The sequence below is a fragment of the Callorhinus ursinus genome, unplaced genomic scaffold (genome assembly GCF_003265705.2).
Source record: "Callorhinus ursinus isolate GAN/ISIS: 27379988/994484 unplaced genomic scaffold, GSC_fseal_2.0 scaffold2, whole genome shotgun sequence".
NCBI lineage: Eukaryota > Metazoa > Chordata > Mammalia > Carnivora > Otariidae > Callorhinus > Callorhinus ursinus.
The window spans coordinates 78,827,946-78,851,965 of NW_027397064.1; the positions used below are offsets into that span (position 1 = coordinate 78,827,946).

The following is a 24,020-nucleotide window of genomic DNA, read 5'->3' on the forward strand; positions in this document are numbered from 1 at the left end:
AAAGAAAGAAAGAAAGAAAGAAAGAAAGAAAGAAAGAAAGAAAGAAAAAGAAAAAAGATTTCTTTCAGAGAGAGGATGCAAGCATGAGCAGGGGGTGGGGGCAGAGGGCAAGGGAGAGAATCCCAAGCAGACTCCCTGCTGAGTACTGAGGCCAGATGTGGGGCTTGATCCCATAACCTGAGCCTAAACTAAGAATGGACGCTTAACCTACTGAGCTACCCAGATATTCCACAAAAGAGATTCTTAAGCCAGGGATGAGAAGTATTTTTGAACAAGGTCCAATTTAGGGTGAAAAGGGAGGATTTATTTAACCTCCACAGGGGTGGGGTAGGGGGTTCTTATATTCCTATAACTCTGATTATTTTATTAACTACTGAAGAATGTGAGAAAAAATTATTTTAACCACTAAAATATTATCTTGGGTTATTTAAAAGGTAACATCATCATGGAGGCTGTTTTTATTTTTTCATCTTTTACATCACTTCTATTTTCCATTTTAGCCTCTTCTGAACAACCATGAGAAGTACTAGTAACTCTGATTTTTTCTTAAACAGATAGAAAAAATAAAGCCCACTTGACCAAGGTTCTATGAAGTCCAATTGATTCCACCCAAAGCAAATTTTATTGTTTGCCCACCACAGCGTTTAGCTGGAGGTTAAAATCAGTAACTGCCACACAGCCCTTTCCCAACTTGGACCTCCCTCCATGAAAATTGCAGGATTGTCTTCAGAGCTCCTCACTACCCTAAGCAAAACTGTAAAATGCGCTTTTATTACTTGTTTATATTACTCTCACGGTTCCCTTTTCTTCAAGCTTTTCTCTCTTCCTCGCATCTCCTTCATCCCCATGCACAGTGCTCTTCCATTCATCAATCAACCCTGCCAGGCCAAACCAAAAAAGTGTCATAACAGGTGTTTTTATCTGCCTTTCACGTCCAGGATTTCCTTTTCTATCAGCAGACAACCTATCCTCTATCCTGCAATTTATCCATCACACACACACAAAACAAATGAAAAAAGGAATCCTTTACTTGCATCGTTGATTCTATCATCAACCACATTTGAATAGAAATGTATTTGTTTAATGTGTATCAGTATTTGCATCTTAGAATGATGAGCCATGACTGAAAAACAGTATATCAGAGTTAAGTAGGCACACTCTGGAGCCAGAGGGTTCAAATTCTGACTCTTCCACTTGCTAGCTGTATTACTTTGGGCTCTATATGTAGTATTTTTTTTTTTTTAAAGATTTTATTTATTTGACAGAGACAAAGCGAGAGAAGGAACACAAGCAGGGGGAGTGGGAGAGGGAGAAGCAGGCTTCCCGCTGAGCAGGGAGCCCAATGCGGGACTCGATCCCAGGACCCTGGGATCATGACCTGAGCCAAAGGCAGACGCTTAATGACTGAGCCACCCAGGCGTCCTTTATGTGATATTTTTCTTAAAAGGGGGATAAAAACACTAGCTGCCTTATAAGGCTCCTTTAAGGCATAACTGACTTAATACATGTAAAACACTAAAAGGACCTGGGCATGGCAATCAGTAAATGCTATTTTACTATGCCCTTTACCCATAACTGTGGAAAGAAAAGTTTAGTCTTCTATTAAAATTGTCAGGAAATAAGCATATAAGAAAATATTTTTATAGGAAGGCAGCCCATTAAGTTGTTTTATGGGGGTAAGATGAGAAGGAAATTTAGTCTTTTATGGTAGATAGGGAGACACACAAAATGCTAAAGGTGCCAACTCTCAGGGCAGTGTGATGTCACTGAAGAATCTTCCATGGAAATGTCAGCTAGCTAGGTGAATATGCTAAAAGCCTATTTCTGGTAACTCCTATTAACAAAATCAGGTATGCTGGGTTACATCACAGTATCATCTTTGTGTGGCCCTGCAGGAGAGTTCTAAGTGCTTCAGCGCCAGGAAACATGCACTGAAATATGCAGCACCTTAAAACCAGTCTTACTTTTTTACTTTTGTCTATTAATTACATCATGCCTAAAATATGCACTATTATGCATCAAACTTACCTTTTACTGTAGTGTCTTTGTTTTCTCTTGAATTTCTTTAGCCACGGTCTTTAATTTGTGATGCTGTATTTTACTCAGGCATCCCAATTTTTAAATTTTTTAATAGTGGGCATAAATAAAAAATGCATAAAGGCCCCAAAGGCTCTCTTCTTTGTACTATGACTTCTTTTTCATCTCTCTAGCCAGACCACCAAATGATTATTGTGCTTTTTCCCAAAACACCTGGCATTACTTTAATACTTTCTGAGTTTGGGGTTTCCTCCTTCCTGCATTAGTAGCTACCCAGGTACTGCTCTACCATTTCAGCCTTCAGACCCACACTCACAGCTTTACCTAAGAATAGGAGGCTCAGCATAATCCTGAGAACAGAGATCCTTAGAGACAGTTGATCTGAATGTGGGTTGCCCTTAGGGTCTAGCCTGGCTTACTATTCCTATTACCGTGCCTCCAAATCACCCCAACGTGGGATCTAGCTTCACCTGGAATGTGTTCTCCACAAATCCGATACACTCTCCTTCTGTACTCATAGGATTGTTTTTTTCTAATATTTATTTAAATGTGTGATTCATTTCACGAGATCTGTGCTCAATTTAACTGCTTAATACACACCTAGTAACATTTTTATAAAAAGGGATGTTCTTAGAATGCATCCTTTTCACCAAGAGTTCTACTGTATAAACAAAGCAATGCTCTTCATTTGGGATCTTTTCCAACTCTTACCAATCAAAACATTTTTGTCCCACCAGGGTAAAGGGTCAATTATCACCATTTTTGTTAATGAGAACAGCAAAGGACACTGCAAGGATAATGGGACTGAAGTTAGATGTTAGGCCAGCATCTATCTCACTCCTGCTGAAAACCTAGTGGAATATACAGGTCCACTTTACATTGAGTAAGTGGAATTTTTCTTCTTTTCCCAATATTGATTTGACAATGGTCAGCTTTATCAGACTGAGAAGCCACCGTCACATGTACTGAAGTGCATATTAGCATAATGCAAAGACTGGCACTTTCCCAGGGTTTTATTATCTTTGCTGAAGATACAAATAGCAGAAGTCAATCTCCTTTCAGTAAGTTCCTCTCCCTGCCTGGCAGGTAACAAGGAGGTGCTACTTCCCACCTATCCCGTCCTCCTGAACTCTCCTCTCTTTCAGCCAAGAAGCAGGTGAGATGGTCTACTGATATGTATTTGTAGGTGTAATGCAGTGAGACAAGGAAGAGACCTTTCCTTTGAAAACAACATAAGGAGTCCTATTTTCAAGAACCATTTAGCTGAGTTCAAAACTAGACACAAATTAGCTTCAGAACACTTATGAAACAATACTGAAACAGTATCTCAAGTTCCTTTATGTTCTAAAATTCTGAGATACTTAATGTTAACAGCAAAATTTTACCATATTAAATAAAAGGGGTAATGGAAGGTCAAAATGAAGAACTTACTACAATGTAAACAAAGTCATCTCCTCAAGGAGAAAAGTCTGGGTTCTCAATTTGATGAAGTTCTTAAATTCCAAAAGGCATGAAGGAATTAAAATATCTGGGGTGAGGTACCCAAAGTAAATCTGTTGTAACAGTAAGTAAAACGGAGACAGCATCTTACGCATGTGTCATCCAACTGACCAGTATGCAGAATTAGCCAAATGAGGTACAGTTTAAGTATCTTAGGTCATCAAAGACTATATGCCTCCAAGATGCTTCCAATCTGTAAAGAATACCCCAGTTTGTTCTGATTAAAGAAGTTCCTCAGACTACCAATACAGATGTCTATGGAGAAATAGCACTGAAAGAGACAGGAAGACACAATGTTCTCCCATCCACACCAAGACCAGAATCATTCCACTCCCAACTCCTTCTTGTCCTAAAATAACATTGTTGTAAATAATAGAGCTCACTTTTCATTCCCAACTTGGATCCACACAGGTCCTCAATTTCACTGTACATACCAATAACTTCATTGTTATATTTGGTTCTGTGTACAATTTTGAGTCCTACAAGATCAGTGTCTCAAAAATGCCATGGTGTATATACTTTTATCTTCAATCATCCATTCATTCACTCATTTATTTATTCAGCAAATATTAAATTGCATACCTAACCACACGCTAGGTACTACTGGGCAGTGAAATTAAAAGGAAAAATGTGTGCCTGTTCTTAATGACTGTTATAGCCTAGTGAAACAACACAGCACGAACAATCACAACTGAAGGTGGTTAATGCCACAGTGAGGGTGTGCACATGACACAGGAGGGCCTGAGATAAACAGTTTGCTTAGAGAAGGCTGCTAAATGTAATCCTGGAGACGAGACATAGAGAACAAGTTATATTTTAACAAGAGGACTGAGGTAAAGGGGTATGCGAAGGCGTGAAGATATGAGAAAAGATGGCATAAGTCAGAGTGTTGCAAGGAGCTCATTATTTTGTAGCTGAAAGTGCAAAGGGTTAGAGGAATTGGAAAAAAAAATTGTATTGAGCCTGTATTCTGGTTCTGCTGCTAAGAAGCTTACCATCTAGAGAAAGAAACCTTCACTTCCAACAGCTCATTTCAGTACGGTTGGTGTTCTAGTGAAGAACCCACAGGGAACTGTGGCTGGATAGGCACAGAGAAGGGCCTTAAAATACAACATAAAATTTTATCCGATAGACAAGAGACTCTTTGAACAACTCTAAATGGATAATAATCACATTAGTGGCAGTGTGGACCAATAAAGAAGCTTCTGCCAAAAGCCCAGGCAATCAATGTGAAGTAAGCCACCCTACTGTGGCAATTGTACAATGTCTTTTTCTAGCCAAGCAAACGGGGGATACTTTCAAATCTATTGTATAAAGAGCAAAATGAAAAAGCCAGTGCAGTATTTTCTGGAATTCTTTATACTTAAGGACACAGAAAGAAGTTATGTCAAAAAATGTTTAAAAACCCCTCCTTGAGGGATGCCTCGCTGGCTCAGTCGGAAGAGCATGCGACTCTTGATCACGGGTTTGTGAGTTCAAGCCCCACACTGGGTGTAGAGATTACTAAAAATAAATAAATAAACTTTAGAAAAAAAGCCCTTCCTTGAAAAAAAAATCTCAATGATAACATGAATTTAAATTTTAGTACAGACAAGTTTAAGGCCAGTAATAGGCATAGTAGTAAGCAAACTGTGGAGTATCAATTTGAAAGAATTAATAGGCACTGAAAATGACAACCACAGACTATATTCAAATCTAAGAAATTTAAAATGTACATAGAAAAAAAAGAATAAAAATTTGTATGTGCAAGAGCATATTGTGTATAGTATGTAGAATACATATGTTGACAGACTAAAAGAAAAAAATGAAAGTTAAAATAATGTTCTATTATTTTTATTCCATCTTCTATGGTAATAGAATTAAGTGAAATTTAAAAGCCAACCCAAGATTCATATTTATTGTATCTAATGGGCCTAACCCAGATAGGTTACACCCAATTTCTTCATTCTTGGTTTTCTAGGATGGTTTTTACATATGGTCCTGATGTCCAGCTACACTGTTACTAAAATACAAAACAACAACACACACACACTTTGGCTTGAAAAATCCTTATAATTCCTATTATGAATATGAACAGCTATCTCCTTCCCAATACAAAGGTAAGGCAAATTCAACAAGCTAAAGGGGTCAAAGTCCAAGAATACAGAGGAAACAAATCACATAAACAATTTCTGCATCATATTTCTCTTGAATGCTTCAGAGAAGAGTCTCTGGAAAATGGTTCTGATACCTAAGAGCCTTTTTTATTTTTATTTTTTTAAAAGATTATTTATTCATTTATTTGAGAGAGAGAATGAGATAGAGAGCATGAGAGGGGGGAGGGTCAGAGGGAGAAGCAGACTCCCTGCCTAAGAGCCTTTTTAAAAGCCATTTAAAAACGATTCAGTCAACAAACATACTATTTATTGTATATCTAAAGCCATGCACTTTAAAGATACAAAGAGAAAATAAAACATTGTCCCTGCCCCAGGAGCTCATAGTTTAAAAGGAGAGAAAGAATAGTTACAAATAATTGCAATGAAGTATGATGAGTCCTCTAATAGAGGTATGTACGAAGATACTGAGATGAGTAAAACACAGAGGTGTTTCAAATGAGAAGCGTCAGGGTAAGCTTCTTCGGGGAGTAAGGTCTTAAATGAGTTACAGGAGGGGAAAGATGACTTGAATAGCATGTGCAAGGAAGTGTGAAACATGAAACAACCAGGCAAATGTGAGTAATTTTACATTAGTTTCTATGGTAAAGAGAGTGAGGGGAAGAACAACAGGAAATGAGGTTAATGGAGTAGATAGGGAAAAAAAATCACAGAGTCTTGTATTCAAACTAGAGAATTCGGCTATTACTGAATTCTGTCAAATCTAAACTGCCATCAGTTATAAGGTGAACCATGACTTGATGTACTATAAGAAGAAAAAAAAAGCTTTCTGCTGGAGTCTATTAAGTTTAATAGAATACTCCTGCACAAAGATATACTAACAAGTGGCAACAACCTCAGTGTAAGGTAAAGAAATAAACCAGCTATGCAAAAAATTACAGCAAGGAACTTCATTTCTCAACTTGCCCTTAGGTGAGAAAGGAGGAGGGAAAATTCTCCCCGTGAGAAGTGAACTCTGGGAAGGTCTGCAGCCTGAACTAAAGCTACCAGTGTGGTCTAAAAACAAACAAAATAAACAGCGAAGACTTTAAAATGGTCTCCTGTTGAAGTGTCCCTAGATGCTTGGCAGAAACAAATGCAGATTTTCTTTAGATAAACTAGACCTGAATCCAGGACAACAATTTAATATGCAATCTCATTTCAAAAATGATCAATAAAAAAAATGTGCATCTTAGAACTGATGGAAAACAGTCAATCTTATAGTCTTAAATCTGGAGAGGTTTCATAATTACCTGCAGAACTTTTTTATTACCAGGCCACATACCTCAGACAGGTAGGCCTAAAGCAGAGCCCTGGAATCTCTATTTTAACAAGCTACGCAAGGCTTTTTCTTACACAATCAGACAAGATACCAAAACATCAGCATCTGTTTGAACCATCCCCTGAAAACCCCTACTGTAGACAATAAAGAATAGTATGATTTTAAAACCAGGGAATAATTAGATCAGACTGACAACTTTAAGAAGACCACTCTGGTCCCAGTGGACTTTGTGGAGAAGATACATTAGAAGAGGGTAAGGAAAAGCAATGGAGAAGTAGTAGATATAATAAGAAATTACGGAAATAGTTTTAAGGCAAGATATCGTGATTAAATATAACAATGGGGAGAAAAGAGTATCAAGGAGGCAGAAATGGAATTTTATAAAAATTAGATGAAGGCAAAGGGGTATAATCTAATTCTAAAAACTTTCTGAAGATTCACCCATAATCAGCATTATAGCCACTAGGCCTTTAAAAATAAACGTTAAATTTGAGTACAGTAATCCACCAACTTTTAGATGTATAATAATAAGGTGTAAGTGCTACACAAAATTCTGTACTAAATATCAAATGTTCCAAATGCAACTAACACTCAAAATGATTTCCAAGTTCAGATGTTAAGCACAGAGAGATTTTATTCCTTAATGTTTTACATTTCTATGAATTAATGTATACGCACTAAAAAATTAAAATCTCTTTGGGCATAAAAGAGAGAAAGGATCTTCACTAGTTGGCAAATTTAAATTACATACAGAAAACAATGAATCAACAAACTTACGTTGAATATGAATGAACTGTTTTGGCTGTTTAAACTCTCCTTTGTACAAGCGATTGTAATAGTTGACGTTGCTCTCTGCCTCAGGAACTGGAATGACCATACTCTCTTTTTTTTCTCTAAACACTTGCTGTGCTGAAATAGCTCGCTGTAAGTGATGTTCCTGGAAAACGTAAAATAGGCAACGTAAGTCATTTTAATACTGTTAATTCAATGCATAATTCTATTTAAAATTTACTTTGTTTAATAACTGCAAGGTGACTTAAGAATTAATTATAAACAGTTTCTTTGCCATAGAACTATAGAAAACATTGCCAATGATATCTCTGAATACTTGTGCTCATCCTGATATCACCTTAGATGTTTATAATTTTATTAAGTAGAATTTTCTTTAAAGATCATACACATATTCACAAACTAGAACTTAACATCTCAATTAAAAGAAAATTGATTCCTTGTTTGCTAAATTAACAGAGGTGTTTGTCACCAATACCAGAATATGGGAAAATATGAGAATGACAGGAAAAGATTTGTCACAGGTTTTAATTATCTTCTGCAAGTACAAACCTGAAACTGCAACAGTACAAAATACTGAATAACTCAAAGAAAAAATTATGTTCAACAGACTATATTACTATCACAGCAAGAAATATTTTTAAACTCAGGTTAAACAAAAGTTCCTTTAAAATACATCCTGATTCTAGTAACTTTCATTGTCCCCATCACTTAATACCTACTTTCTCCCTTGACCCACAAGGGACCATGCTCAACAAAGTAGTTTTACTTTGTAGAAAGCAAATTAGGTCATGTAACTAACTCCCCAATAGATCCCCTTCATACTCAGATTAAAGATTAAAATTATCACTGACTTATAAGGCCTTATTTCTCTCTGACCTTATCTTCTACCTCTCCCTACCCATCCTTTATTGTAGCCACACTGCCTTTCCTTCAGGTTCCTAAATATCCAAAAGGAATGCTTTTGAAAATTCCTTCAAGTCTCATCTTATCAGAGAGGCCTTCTGTGATTTATCTAAAAGATAAAAAAGAGTACTGGCTAAGAATTTATCAGTGTCATTCTTTCAATACATTTCAGAGCACCTAGGAGACACCAGATACTAAGAGTGAATGAGAGACTCTGCTATTAAGGAACTTAGCTAGTAGAAGAGAGATATCTAAGTATGCAATCATGTTTGGACTTGACAAGCATGTCTCTTCTCAATTAGTCAAACCACTGTCTAAGGAGGATAGAAAAAGATATCCAAGGAAAGTAACATCGAAACTAAAACTTTCAGGATCGGGGTGCCTGGGTGGCTCAGATGGTTGAGCATCTGCCTTCGGCTCAGGTCATGATCTCAGGGTCCAGGGATTGAGCCACACATCAGGCTCTCCACTCAGCAGTGAGTCTGCTTCTCCCTCTCCCTCTGTGATCGCTTTCACTCTCTCTCAACTAAATAAAAAAATCTTTAAAACTTTCAGGATCGATAGAGATTTAGATTTAGCAAGGCAAAGACCAAAAAGAAAAAAAGAAAAGAAGAAAGAATCAGGCAAACAAAATGTCCAAAATAGACAAAAGCTCAGAGACATTCAATAAAAGGCAAGCAATTGAGATAAAAGACACGTGGGTGGGTGCTAGCTTAGATTTGAGTTTTTCCACTTTCAATACCAGAAGAAATGTTTTTCTTCATAGGGTAAGATCCCAAGCTGGAGCACTAAATACACTTCTCCATACAAATAGTACTATCAATTTAGTAAGAGTCTTCAGTAAAAAAACTTTTGAGTTAACTAAAAAATTGTGACAGGATCAAACACACCCACAAACAGCATCAAGGAATTAGGAAAACCGGGCTCTGGAAAGAGGAATTTCTAGCACTATTTAAGTCTATAGTTTCCTATTACCTTGCTGACATTTCTCCTCTCCTGGTCAAGTAAAGTGATGCAATATGAAACGCCACTTTATATTTTTATAACGTTTTATAGTTCTCAAAGTACATCTACAATCAAAAGCTTATTAAACCCTCAAATGTGGGGACAAGGATAGATATTATACTACATCATATATGAGACTCAAGAAACAAATGATTTGGGGCGCCTGGGTGGCTCAGACGGTTAGGCATCTGCCTTCGGCTTGGGTCATGGTCCCAGGGTCCTGGGATGGAGCCCCACATTGGGCTCTGCTTCTCCCTCTCCCTCTGCCTGCTGCTTCCCCTGCTTGTGCACTCTCTGTCAAAAATAAATAAAATCTTAAAAAAAAAAACAAATGATTTGCTCTTAGTTATGGTATAAATACATGAGAGAGTCAAATTTCAGGACTCTGACTTGAATGTTCTCTGACTATTCCATCTTTACTAGAATGGGCTGTTAAAAATAAAAAACCTGGCTGTCTTTTGTTCCCTGCAAGGCTTCCATACAGTGCTGTGAATTGTGTAAGACTGATGAATCACAGACCTATACCTCTGAAACAAATAATACATTATATGTTAAAAAAAAAAAAAAAGATAGTAGGAAGGGAAAAATGAAGGGGGGGAATCGGAGGGGGAGATGAACCATGAGGGACTATGGACTCTGAGAAACAAACTGAGGGTTCTAGAGGGAAAGGGGGTGGGGATGGGTTAGCCTGGCGATGGGTATTAAAGAGGGCACATACTGAATGGAGCACTGGGTGTTATGCACAAACAACGAATCATGGAACGCTACATCAAAAACTAATGATGTAACGTGTGGTGATTAACATAATAAAGTAAAATTTGAAAAATAAATAAATAAAAAATAAAAAACCTGGGGCACTTGGGTGACTCAGTTGGTTAAGCGTCTGCCTTCAGCTCAGGTCATGAACCCAGGGTCCTGGGATCCAGGCCCATATCAGGCTCCCTGCTCAATGAGGAGTCTGCTTTCCCTCTTCCTCTGTCCCTTCCATCCACTTGTGCTCTCTCAAAAAATTAAATCTTTAAAAAATAAAATAAAAAATAAAAAAATAAAAAAACATGTTCTTGTAATGCTAATAATCTAGAAACACGGGTGATGACTGGTAGCACATTTCTGGTTTGAAGAGATTCTTTTGATATATAATGGACTTTCTCCTAAGTACAAAACATTTTTAGGTATTATCCAATTACTGAAATACATCTTTAATAGATGAAGATTTAATATTATTTTAATTTTACATGTGAGGAAATTTAAAAATAGATCACAGATGACTCTCTTCTTGTTAACACAGCTGGCAGATGACAGAGCTGCAGCCAGAAATTAAGGAGCCAGATCATGACACACTCCCCCATTTTAATTTACAGACCAAATTTAGCTCTAAAAATAAATTCTCAGCTATCATTTCCTTCCCCATATTATCAGACAGACTCTCAACCTAAAAACTCAGAAAAAACCAACAACGATAGAGCTTCTAGAGGCCTGTGCTTCATACAATAACCATAGCCAGTGACAAACATACAAAATCCTGGAAGTAGGTACAACCAGTCTTCATTTGTCTTTACTGGGGCAAAGCGTTGGCAGGAATAATGGTGATTCCTTGTTACATGCTGCATTATGCGTTGGTGAGGTTACTTGTTTTTTAAAAAGGGCTACTTGCGGGGCGCCTAGGTGGCTCAGTTGGTTAAGCGACTGCCTTCAGCTCAGGTCATGATCCTGGAGTCCTGGGATTGAGTCCCGCATCGGGCTCCCTGTCAGTGGGGAGTCTGCTTCTCCCTCTGACCCTCCTCCCTCTCGTGCTATCTCTCATTCTCTCTCAAATAAATAAATAAAATCTTAAAAAAAAAAAAAAGGGCTACTTGCATTCTTTTCCATTAAGAAGGCATTCTTTTGACCTATCAACTCCACTTATGAAATTCACCAAAGTCAACATACAAAGGGGCAAGAATGACTAAATAAAATGCTTATCAGGCATTGTTTATAATATGAAAAAAAACCCATAAAGTCTAAATGGCAACAGAGAATTAGTTATATAAAATTATGTTATAGATATAAAACGGAACACCTGGGTAGTAGTAAAAACCAACATGATGCAGACCTCTACCAACCTGAAAAGATGTTAGGATACTTTGAGGTAAGAGACAGGTGGATGGGTGCTAGTTTAGATGTATAAATATAACATGTATAAATATAAATGAGTATGTGTGTAGAGAAAATAAACTAAAAGAATACAGAATAGAATACACCACAAAATGTTTTTTAGGTGGGCCTTATATTCTTCTGTGTTTCTGCTCTCCCATATTTTCCAAATTTTTTGTAATAAATCTGTATTACTTTCCTAAGTTTAAAAAGTGGTATAAAAGTTTTGCATCTTAAATGAAGGGACTCACCACCAAAATACAGTCACTTCTTACGACTTTGACATTCTGAAATATCCTTTTGAAACTTATGTATTATACCTAAACATTTTCGTATTTTCCTAGATATTTACATTCTCTGTGCCTTCTGTTTTTCCTAGTAGTAAATGACAAACCGTTAAAAGCAAACTAAAAGGAACTAAATAACTCATGGCTTTTAGTCATATATAATAAGTACCAAGCACTATCCCACAAAATGCAGGGCAGAATTTTTTTTTTTCTCTTTTGGGGAAGAGTAAACTAAGGCTCTATGGCCACACTGGCAGAAATCAGCAGTGCTGAAATTTGAATCCTTGTTTGTATGACTCTTTTCCATCTTGGCAACCTCATGCCCCAACTTGTTGTGTACCAGAATCTATCAACTGAGGGCGCCTGGGTGGCTTAGTCGTTAAGCTTCTGCCTTCGGCTCAGGTCATGATCCCAGGGTCCTGGGATCGAGCCCCTCATCGGGCTCCCTGCTCCATAGGAAGCCTGCTTCTCCCTCTCCCACTCCCCCAGCTTGTGCTCCCTCTCTCGCTGTGTCTCTCTCTGTCAAATAAATAAAATCTTAAAAAAAAAAACCTATCAATTGAGATCGGCTGCATTAAAAAAAGAAAGAAAATCAAAGATTCTTCATTGGTATTTTAAAAATTCACATGCAAAACCCCCAGTTAAAGATAGCAGACTAAATGCCTACATTTATCTACTTCACCACCCTATAAGAGTAAATTTACCAATAAAGGACTAAGAAACTTATAAAGCCACAATAACAAAGAGAATGAGAGATGAGCCATCAGCCCAAAACAGTGTTGCAAAATTCTGGGAGATCAAAATCAAAAGATGAAGTTTTGAGTCCTTGCAGAGAAGGAAAAGATAAAAACTGAGCCCATCTGTCCTACAGAAAACAAGATAATACGGATTTTGAAACACTAGTTAGAAACAGGTGAAGTGAGACAAGTACTTCTTTGCCTATTCCTCCAAAGTAGATCATTCTACACAGACAGAAGAGGGTACCATAGAACTAATAAAATTGTGAACCACCCTTAACCTAAAGAAGTAAAGAAAACCTAGAAGTCTATTGTCATTATTAAAATTTTTAAAAAGATTCAACTATACCTGTAATGAGAAACTCTCCACTCTGCAGGAGAGAAGAACAGAAAAAAACTTCAAGAAAAATGCACCAAACTTAACATGCCCCAAAGAAGCATTTAGAGATATGAAAAATATCTTTGAATCAGAAACTCAAAAACTAAGATCAGAGAAGGAGGAAAAAAATGAAAAGAGCTAACTCAGGAAAAAAAGAAAAACAACAATTATCTCAGAGATGAAGACTGAAATTACTAGTAGCCAAGTGCAAAATATACTCAAACAAAAAAGTGTTACATAAAGGTTGTCAAATGACCAAGAGAATGAAAATGAGATAAAGAAAGTAAAATGAATAAGGAAGACAGTAAGATGTAAAACAAAGAAGGCATGACATTCATATAATTGGAGTCCCTGAAGAAAAAAACAAAACAATGCAACAGAATATTCAAAACAACAAACCCCCAAAATGTCTGGAAATAACAGATCTGAATATACATATCAAAAAAAGCTCACAAAGGAGGAAGATGACATACAAAAAATCCTCACGACCACAGGCACAATCTGACAATGCTTGGTGCAGTCAAGAGAAAACACTTTTCTCACAGCTTCTCTCTTGGGAAGAAAAGAGAAAAGCAGAATGTACATCCAACATTCCAGCTTTTTGGGAAACTGCCCAAGGGACTAACTTCTGTCTCAGCTAACTCAGAGGGCTGACTGAACCAGCCAGCATTCTTTGAATGCCTGGGGGAACTGCAGAGAACAGGAGAGAACTCAAGAGTACTGCTGATGCACCAAAGAAGTTATAGTACTGCAGAGAGACACCAGAGGGAGCAAAAGATTACAAACTTCTGAATACTCAATTAAGGAAATTATGTGCACATGCCCAGAGAAGATACATCTCCAGAAAAGGTTTGAGGGGCTTCCAGATTCCCTGCCTTGGGCTGACTGGAAAAAGCCTTCCCGGTAGGAAGCCAATTCACAGAAGATTGGGAGAGGTGACTGTTTTTGAAAAATGCGTAAATTAGGGGCACCTAGCTAGCTCAGTTGGAAGAATGACTTTCGATCTTGGGAGTTGTGGGTTCAAGCCCCACCTTGGGTGTAGAGATTACAAAAATAAAAAATAAAAGTAAATTAATAAATAAACTTAAAAAAATATTTAAAGTAAAAAAATAAAATGCATGGGGTGCCTGGGTGGCTCAGTCAATTAAGCATCTCCCTTTGGCTCAGGTCCCCATGATCCCAGCATCCTCGTATCAGGCCCCACACTAGGCTCCCTGCTCAGCAGGGAGCCTGCTTATCCCTCTGCCTCTGCTCTTCCCCCTAACTCATGCTCACTCCCTCTGGTGCATGTGCACTCTAACTTTCTCTCTCTCTCTCAAAATAAATAAAATCTTTAAAAAAAAGTGAAGTTAAAAAAATAATAAAATGCACAAATTACAGCAAAAAATAACAAGGTGCATGAAGAAACAGGGAAATATATTCAATCAAAGAAACAAATCTTCCAACGACCCTAACGAAATGGAGATGTGTAAATTATTTGACAACAAAGTTTAAAATAATTATCTTAAAGCACATCAATGTGCTACAAAAAAAACACAAATAGGCAGCTAAATGAAATCATGGAACCTGATGCATGAACAAAATGAGAATAGCAATGAAGAGATAGGAAATATCAAAAAGAACCAAACAAATTCTGAGCTGAAGATTACAGTAACCAAATTGAAAGATACACCAGAGGGATTCAAGAGCATATTTCATCAAGCAGAGGAAAGAATTAGTGAACTCAAAGAGAAATCATTTGAAATTATTTAGTCAGAAGAACAAAAAAGGGGGAAAGAAATAAAGAAAGCCTAAGAAATTTATATGACACTACTGACAGACAAATATAAACATTATGGAAGCCCCAAAAAGAGAAAAGAGAAAGGAGCAGAGAACTTGTTTGAAAAAAACAATGGCTAAAAATCCAATCAGAGGAAAGAAACAGACATCCAAATTCAAAAAGCTCAAATAACATCAACAAAGACAAAGACAGAATCTTGAAAGCTTGAGCAAGGGAAAAGCAAACCATCATGTATAAGGGAACACCCATAAAATTATCAACAATTCCTCATCAGAAATATTACAAGCCAGAAAGGAGTGGGCTGATAAATTCAAAGCATTGGAAGAAAAAAACTGCCAACCAAGATACTCTATCTGGAAAAACCATCCTTCAAAAATGACAAAGGACAAATGATAGAGACCTACCCATATAAACAAAAAATGAGGGACTTCATCTCTACTAGACCTGTCTTATAAGAATTGCTAAAAGGAGTCCCTTCAAGTGGAAACAGAAAGACACTAGACAATAACACAAAAACATAAAACTCTGGTAAGGGTATACCTATAGACAAATGCAGAATCTTGAGATACTGTAATGGTGGTGCATAAGTCACTTATGATTCTGGTATAGAACGTAAAAGATAAAAGCATAAGAGGAAGTATTAAGGGTGCCTGGGTGGCTCAGTTGGTTAAGCAGCTGCCTTCTGCTCAGGTCATGATCCTGGAGTCCCAGGATAGAGACCTCATCAGGCTCTCTGCTCAGTGGGGAATTGCTTCTCCCTCTGACCCTCCCCCCCTCTCGTGCTCTCTCTCAAATAAATAAAATCTTTTTTAAAAAGTATTAAATACAAAACTATGTTAATGACACAAAATGTAAAAAGATTTAATTTGTGACATTAATAGCATAAAACAAGAGATGTAAACAATTTGAACTTTTCTATGCAACTGAGTTATCAGGTTTTTTTAAAAACATTTTATTTATTTATTTGAGAGAGAGAGAGAGAAACAGCATGAGAGGGGATAGGGTCAGAGGGAGAAGCAGGCTCCCCACTGAGTCGGGAGCCCGATGTGGGACTCGATCCCAGGACTCCGGGATCATGACCTGAGCCAAAGGCAGTCGCTTAACCAACTGAGCCACCCAGGCGCCCTGAGTTATCAGTTTAAAAAAGACTGTTATACTGTGTTTTCATTTGTCTCAGTATTTTCTAAATTCCCTTGTGATTTCTTTCTTGATCCACTGATTGTTCAGAAGTGTGTTGTTCAGTTTCCACATATTTGTGACTTTTCCAGTTTTCCTTTGCTGTTGATTTCTAGTTTTATTTCATTGTGGTTGGGAAATATACTTGGTATGATTTCATCCTTCTTAAATTTGATAAAAGTTGTTTTGTGGCCTAATGTGATCTATCCTGGAGAATGTTGTGTGTGTGGTGAGAAAAATACGTATTCTGCTGTTATTGCGTGGGGTGTTCTGTATATGTCAAGCTCTTGCCAAATAATTGAGAAGGAAAAACTTCCAAATTCATTTAACAAGACCAGTATTATCCTGATACCAGGATCAGACAAATACTCCAGGGGCAGGGGGAGGGGGGAGTGGGTGAAGGTAGTCAAAAGGTACAAACTTCCAGTTACAATTTTAATAAGTTCTGGGGATGTAATGTACAGAATGGTGGCTACAGTTAAAAATACTTATACTATATACTTGAAAATTGCTGAAAGTAACTCTTAAAAGTTCTCCAAAAATGTTCATGGACTGTAACACTTAGTAACAGAACTACCATAGGATCTGGCAATCCCACTTTTATGTGTATATCCAAAAGAACTGACAACAGGATTTAGAAGAGATATTTGCATATCCATGTTCACTGCAATGTTATTCACAATAGCCAGAAGTGGAAGGAATCCAAATGTTTACTGACAGATGAAGGGATAAACAAAATGTGGTATATACATATAATGGAGTATTAGCCTTAAAAGGAAGGCAATTCTGACACATGCTATAACATGGATGGACCTTGAGAATATTATGCTAAGTGAAATAAGCCAGTCCTGGTCACAAAAAGACAAATCCTGTATGATTTCACTTACGTGTTACCTAAAGTCAAATTCTTTCCTTTTTTAAAGATTTTACTTTTACGTAATCTCTACACCCAATGTGGGGCTTGAACTCACAACTGCGAGATCAAGAGTCTCATGCTCTACTGACTGAGCCAACCAGGCGCCCCTAAAGTAGTCAAATTCTTAAAAATAGCAAGTAGAACGGTGGTTGCTACGGACTAGGAGGGGAGGAAAAAAGAAGCTGTTGTTCAGTGGGTATAACTGCGATTTTCCAAGATGAAAAAGTGCTACATATCTGTTGCATAACACTGTACATATAGTTAACACTATTGTATTATAGACTTAAAAATAGTTCAGATGGCAAACTTTAGGTTATGAGTTCCTCACAACAATAAACAAAAAGCTTATTAAGTACCTGGCAAAAGTAATCCAAAACAACCACCAATTCTGACACATTTTTGAATAAAACTATTTCAAAAATAATGAAAAAACTGTCAAAGACTCCAAATAAACAATAAAAGTGAAATAATAGTACTATTATAAATTAATACATTATTAAAGTCAAAAAGCAAAAAAAACCACTAAAATCAGATTTCAAAAACAACATATGCAACATATCAATGAAGCAACATTTTGAGAAACCTCAATGAATGAAAACTATGAACCAAGGATTTTATATTCAGCTAAGCTGTTCTTCAAGTATCAAGGCTACAGAAGGAACTCAGGGAATTCTATAGGGGACTTTGAACAAATCTACTAGACTAGCACTGTTCAACAGAAATATAATGCAAGCCACACATGTGAGCCATATATTTAAGTTTTCTAGTAGCCACACTTAAAAAAGAACAGGTGAAATTAGTTTTAATACGTTTTATTTAAGTCAATATACACATCTACAATGTTATCATTTCAACATACAATCAATACAAAAATGTATGGAGATACTTTACATTTTTTTCTCCCGTAACAAGTCTACAAAATCTAGTTGTATTTTACCTGTATGGAACATCTAAATTCAGACTAGCCATATTTCAAGTGCTCAAAAGCCACAAGTGAATACTGGCTACATACTGGATATTACAGTCTATCTTCACCTTGGCTTCATCCAACCAAGATATAACTCATAAACTCTAGTAAAATTTTACGTGTATACACACACACACACACACAACACTCTCTCTCTCTCTCTCTCTTCATCCAACCAAGAGATAACTGGTAAACTTTTAGTTTAGTAGTAAAATTTTACTTACACACACAAATCTCTCAAAGATGGGAAAAGGATGAAAGACTAATGTACAAACATCTGCACGCAAAGTGGAAATAATGCAACTAAAAATGGGAGAAGAAAAAAATACAAACCTTCTTAAATACAAAATACAATCTTTTTAAATAAGAGGAAAAAGAGAGGGGCGCCTGGGTGGCTCAGTTGTTTAAGTGGCCGACTCCTGATTTCAGCTCAGGTCATGATCTTGGGATCCTGGGATCAAACCCCGTTTGGGCTCTGCACTCACAGCAAGGAGTCTGCTTGAGGATTCTCTCTTCCTTTCCCTCTGCTCCTCCCCCCCACTTATGTGCTCTCTCTAAAATAAATAAATCGTTTTTAAAAAGAGCAAAAAAAGAAACATACAATTTAACAATACAAATATTAAATATTATAAAAGAAATGAGATCAAATACATTCAGTCATATCAATAAACATCAATGGACTTATCTATAAGAACAAAAAAATTTTCAACTTGTCTCATAACCCAAGACTCAACTATATGCTGTGTACAAGAAACACACATACACACACACACACACACACACACACACACAAAAGTGGTTCAGAAAAAGAAAATTAAAGGAATGGATGGAAGTTTATCAGGTAATGGAAAATAGAAGACAATAAGAAAGACAAGCAGATCCCAATTATCAGACAAGTAAAGTTCAAGTCAAAGAGTATTAAGCATGACCCAAAAACCATAATTCACAATAAAGGCTTTTAAAAAGTTTCTGCATATCATTCATGAATGTCTGTCTCTGTAAGTTTTGGATATCCTATACATATTTAAGAATATCTATGCATCAAATAACACAGCAACCTTTTTATAAAGCAAAGGCTACAGTATATGTAAAGACTGATAAAGACACACTAATAGTACTAACTAACTTTAACACACCACTCTCAGCATAAGGCAAGTGGACAAAGAACAATTATGAACCTAAGCACGGACCTAATTTAGTAAGGCAGATGTTACAGCTACATATAAAACTTTACAGCCAATGTTCCTCCTTCTCAAACACACAAGCAACTTCGATAAACGTGATCATTTATCAGTTAAGAATTACAAAAAATACGGTATTATGATTGGAGTAGAATAAAGAAAGAGACAATTCTCTGAGCATTATCTCTTTTGTATGGTTCTGAGTTTTAAAACCATGTTAATGGTTTAACATTCTCTAAAAATAATTAAAATCAACAAGGATGTGGGGAGAAACCAAAATAGTACACAGGGAGAAACAACAAATAAACCCTAATTATTAGAAATGAATATTCATATATCCACAATGAAGAGAACAGAAAACAAAGAAATTTTAAGTTCCTTTGGAAAATAATGATTTGAAGCTCATGTGTAAAAATTAGATAACATATATTTCAAAGAACTGTGATGATACAATAGTTCATGGCACATTCTAAGATAAAAGTTTCTTGTTCTTATTAAAACATATCACAGAGGTGCAATACTCAAAATAGTGGAATTTTAAGAACAGGATAAAAAATATTTAGGAATTTTGACAATTAAAACCCTTTTTCAACACCCATTATAACATAAAATTCCCTGAAAGAAAGAAATGTCCCCAAGCTGATAAAGAGCAGGCACCCATGGAAAACCTATACCTAACCACCATACTTACGGTCAAAGACTGAATGCTTTCCTCCTGAGATGAAATTCAAGCCAAGGAAGTCTATTAACCACTTCTAGCCCACATTTCACCTAAGATTCTAGTCAGTACAATGAGGGAAGAAAAACAAATACAGGCATGAACACTGGGAAAGAAGACTAAAATTATTTGTACATGATATGTTCATGTGGGGAAAAAATGCTAGGGAATCTCAACAGAGCTCCTAGAATGAAAGTGAATTTAACAAAGTCATAAGTCAATATTAAATAAAATCTTTAAAAAAAAAAACAAAACAAGTGTATTTCCATATATCAGCAACTAAAAAATGAAAATAAAAAGCAGTATCATTTACAACAGCATCACAACTACTAAATACTTAAGAGACAGGCTTAAAAAATTATGTGTGAAACTTGCATAGCAACATAAATGGAAATATAACATGTTCAGGGATTGGAAGGCTCAATACTGTTTCAAAAAAACACTTGGGTAAGTTTTCCTCCAAATTATCTAAATTTCTAATAAATTCCAATCAAAACTCCAACAAGGGTTTTTTTTAAAAAACAGAAATGGACAAGTTGATTCTAAAATTCATTTAGAAAGGTCAAAGAAAAATAGCTGAAATAACTTGAAAAAGAGTAAATTTGAAGGACATACAAAATCTGATTACAAACTAAATCATAAACATAAAGCTAATCAACAGTAGCACTAGCATAAGAACATGTAAAACAACAGAAAACAAAAATAATGAATTTTAGACAAAGGTGCCAATTAATGAGGGAATTAATGAGGAAAGACTTTTCTACAAATGGTCTGAACAGGAGTTTGGGAAAAAATAAGCCTATGCTCTTACCTCACTCTTTATATAAAAACTAACTCAAAATAGATCACAGACCCAAAAATAAAGCCTAATCTTATAAAAATATCCATAGGAAAATACAGGAGAAAAATTTTAGTGACCCTGGGTTTGGCAAAGATTTCTTAGGACACAAAATGCACAGATTATAAATGAAAGAACTGATAAATTGGACTTCCTGAAAATTCAAAAATTATGCTATTCAAAACATATACTTTAGAAAATGAAAAGACATGCAGACTGAGAAAAATATTCACAATACATATGTGACAGCCCTTCTATGCAGAATATATAAAGAACCCTTATATCTCAATAATAATAAACCAACCCAATCTTTTTTAACAAAATGAGTCAAAGATTTAAACAGACACTTCACAAAAGAAAATACAACAATGACCAATAAGCACTTTAAAAGATGCTCAACGACTTTATATTAGGAAAATGCAAAATAAACCCACAGAAAGTTTTGACTACATACTCACAAAATGACTAAATTAAGAAACTGACGGGTGCCTGGGTGGCTCAGTCGTTAAGCGTCTGCCTTCAGCTCAGGTCATGATCCCAGGGTCCTGGGATCGAGCCCCGCATCGGGCTCCCTGCTCAGCGGGAAGCCTGCTTCTCCCCCTCCCACTCCTCCTGCTTGTGTTCCCTCTCTCGCTATGTCTCTCTGTCAAATAAATAAAATCTTTAAAAAAAAAAAAAAAAAGAAACTGACAACACTAACTGTTGGTGGGAGTGCCAAATGATATCACCTCTTTGGAAAACTACTGGGCAGTTTCTTATAAAGTAAATACATGCTTATTATGGGGCACCTGGGTGGGCTCAGTCAGTTGGTTAGGCACCCAACTCTTGATTTTGGCTCAGGTCATAATCTCAGGATCTTGAGATGGAGCCCCAAGTTGGGTTCCCTGCTCAGCAAGGAGTATGCTTGAGATTCTCCCTCTCCCTCTGCCCCATCCCCACCCATGCTCTCTCACAAGCACAACTCTCTCTCAAATAGTTTTAAAAAAATACATGCGTAACACATGACCCAGCAATCCTACTAAATATGTACCCAAGAAGTGAAATGCATGTCCACGAACAACTTGCACATGGATGTTAACTGTTATTTTACTTACAATAGCCAAAAATTGGAAACAATACAAATGTACATCAACAGGTAAACAAAGTGGATAGATTCATTCAAGGAATACTACTCAGTTAAAAAAAAAAAATGAAGAGGGGTCAAACTGATGATATGCAGAACAATGATGTACCTCAAAAGTATACTGAGGAGAAAAGGGAACCCTCTTACACTGCTGGTGGGAATGCAAGCTGTTGTAGCCACTCTAGAAAACAGTATGGAGGTTCCTCAAAAAGTTAAAAATAGAGCTTCCCCACAAACCAGCAATTGCACTACTCGGGATTTACCCAAAAGATACAAAAATAGTGATCCAAAGGGGTACTTGCACCCCAATGTTTATAGCAGCAATGTCCACAATAGCCAAACTGGAAAGTCCAGCTGTCCATCAACAGATGAACAGATAAAGATGGTGTGATGTGTGTCACACACACACACACACACACACACACACACACACACACACAGAGGAATATTACTCAGCCATCAAAAAGATGAAAACTTACCATCTGCAACTACATGGATGGAACTAGAAGATATTATGCTAATCAAAATAAGTCAATCACAGAAAGCCCATTATCATATGATTTCACTCACATGTGGAATTTAGGAAACAAAATGGAGGATCATGGGGGAAGGGAAGGAAGAACAGAATGGGAGGAAATCAGAGAGGGAGATAAACCTTAAGAGACTCTTAACTGTAGGAAGCAAACAGGGCTGATGGAGGGGAGAGGGGTGGGGGATGGGGGTAACTGGGTGATGGGCATTAAGGAGGGCACGAGATGTGATGAGCTCTGGGTGTTGTGTGCAATGGATGAATCACTGCACTCTACCTCTGAAACTAAAAATACACTATGTGTTAATTAGCTGAATTTAAATAAAACAAAAAAATTTTAAAAATGAGTCCACTTTAGGGGAGGGAGCTGGGGGATGGGCAAATTAAGTGAAGGGGATTCGAGGTACAAACTTCCAGTTATAATATAAGTCACAGAGATGAAAAGTACAGCGTGGGGAATATGATAATATTGTAATAACACTGTTTGGTGACTACACTTACCATGTTGCATACTGAGTAATGTATGGCATTGTGGAATGACTATGTTGTACATCTGAAACTAATATAACACTGTGTGTCAACTATACTTCAATAATAAATATTTTTAAAGTCCGCAAAAAAAAGTATACTGAGAAATAACCAGATGCAAGTGGCTACATACTGTTATGATTCCCTTTATATGACACGTGAGAACAGAGAAAACTAATATATAGTGATCAGAATCAGATCATTAGTTGACTGAAATGGGGGTAGAGGATATGACTGCAAAAGGGTTAAAGGGGACTTTTGTGGGGAATGAAAATGTTCTCCTTAGTTTGGAATGGTGGTCACACAGGTACATTTGTTTATTAAAACACAGAACCACACATAAAATAAATGCTTTATACTGTATGTAAATTACACTTCCATAAAGTTGTTTTAAAATGAAGAAAAGGGGTGCCTGGCTGGCTTAGTTGGTAGAACATGCCACTCTTGATCTCAGGGTCATGAGTTCAAGCCCCACATTGGGCATGGAGCCTACGAAGAAGAAGGAGGAGGAGGAGGAGGAGGAGGAGGAGGAGGAGGAGAAGAAGGAGAAGAAGAAGAAGAAGAAGAAGAAGAAGAAGAAGAAGAAGAAGAAGAAGAAGAAGAAGAAGAAGGAGAAGAAGGAGAAGAAGGAGAAGGAGAAGAAGGAGAAGAAGAAGAAGAAAGAAGAAGAAAGAAGAAGAAAGAAGAAAGAAGAAGAAGAAGAAGAAGAAGAAGAAGAAGAAGAAGAAGAAGAAAGAAGAAGAAAGAAGAAGAAAGAAGAAGAAAGAAGAAGAAGAAGAAGAAGAAGAAGAAGAAGAAGAAAGAAGAAAGAAGAAAGAAGAAGAAAGAAGAAGAGGAAGAAAGAAGAGGAAGAAAGAAGAAGAACAAAGAAGAAAGAAGAAGAAGAAGGAAAAATAACATGATGAAACAAAAAGTTAATGTAAGCAAAACATGCTGGCAAGACAATATTTACAATGCTGGTGAAATCGTGATGAGTAAAACAGACCCTTTCAAGAATGAGTGCTAGTGAATGTGTTAAAGTATAAATTGGTAGAATCTGGAAAACAGTTTGATAAGACGTTTCTAAGCTTTAAATAC

The 24,020-nt window shown here is 36.6% G+C and overlaps 1 protein-coding gene across 2 annotated transcripts in view; it reads right to left on the bottom strand.

The window, feature by feature from the left end:
* EPC2 (enhancer of polycomb homolog 2) overlaps positions 1-24,020 on the bottom strand; it is a 121,994-nt gene that overhangs the window by 65,479 nt on the left and 32,495 nt on the right. For both annotated transcript variants that reach the window (XM_025856172.2, XM_025856165.2), the window contains exon 2: positions 7,729-7,888. In XM_025856172.2, coding sequence (XP_025711957.1) covers positions 7,729-7,888 — 160 coding nt within the window. The remainder of the gene's footprint in view (positions 1-7,728; positions 7,889-24,020) is intronic.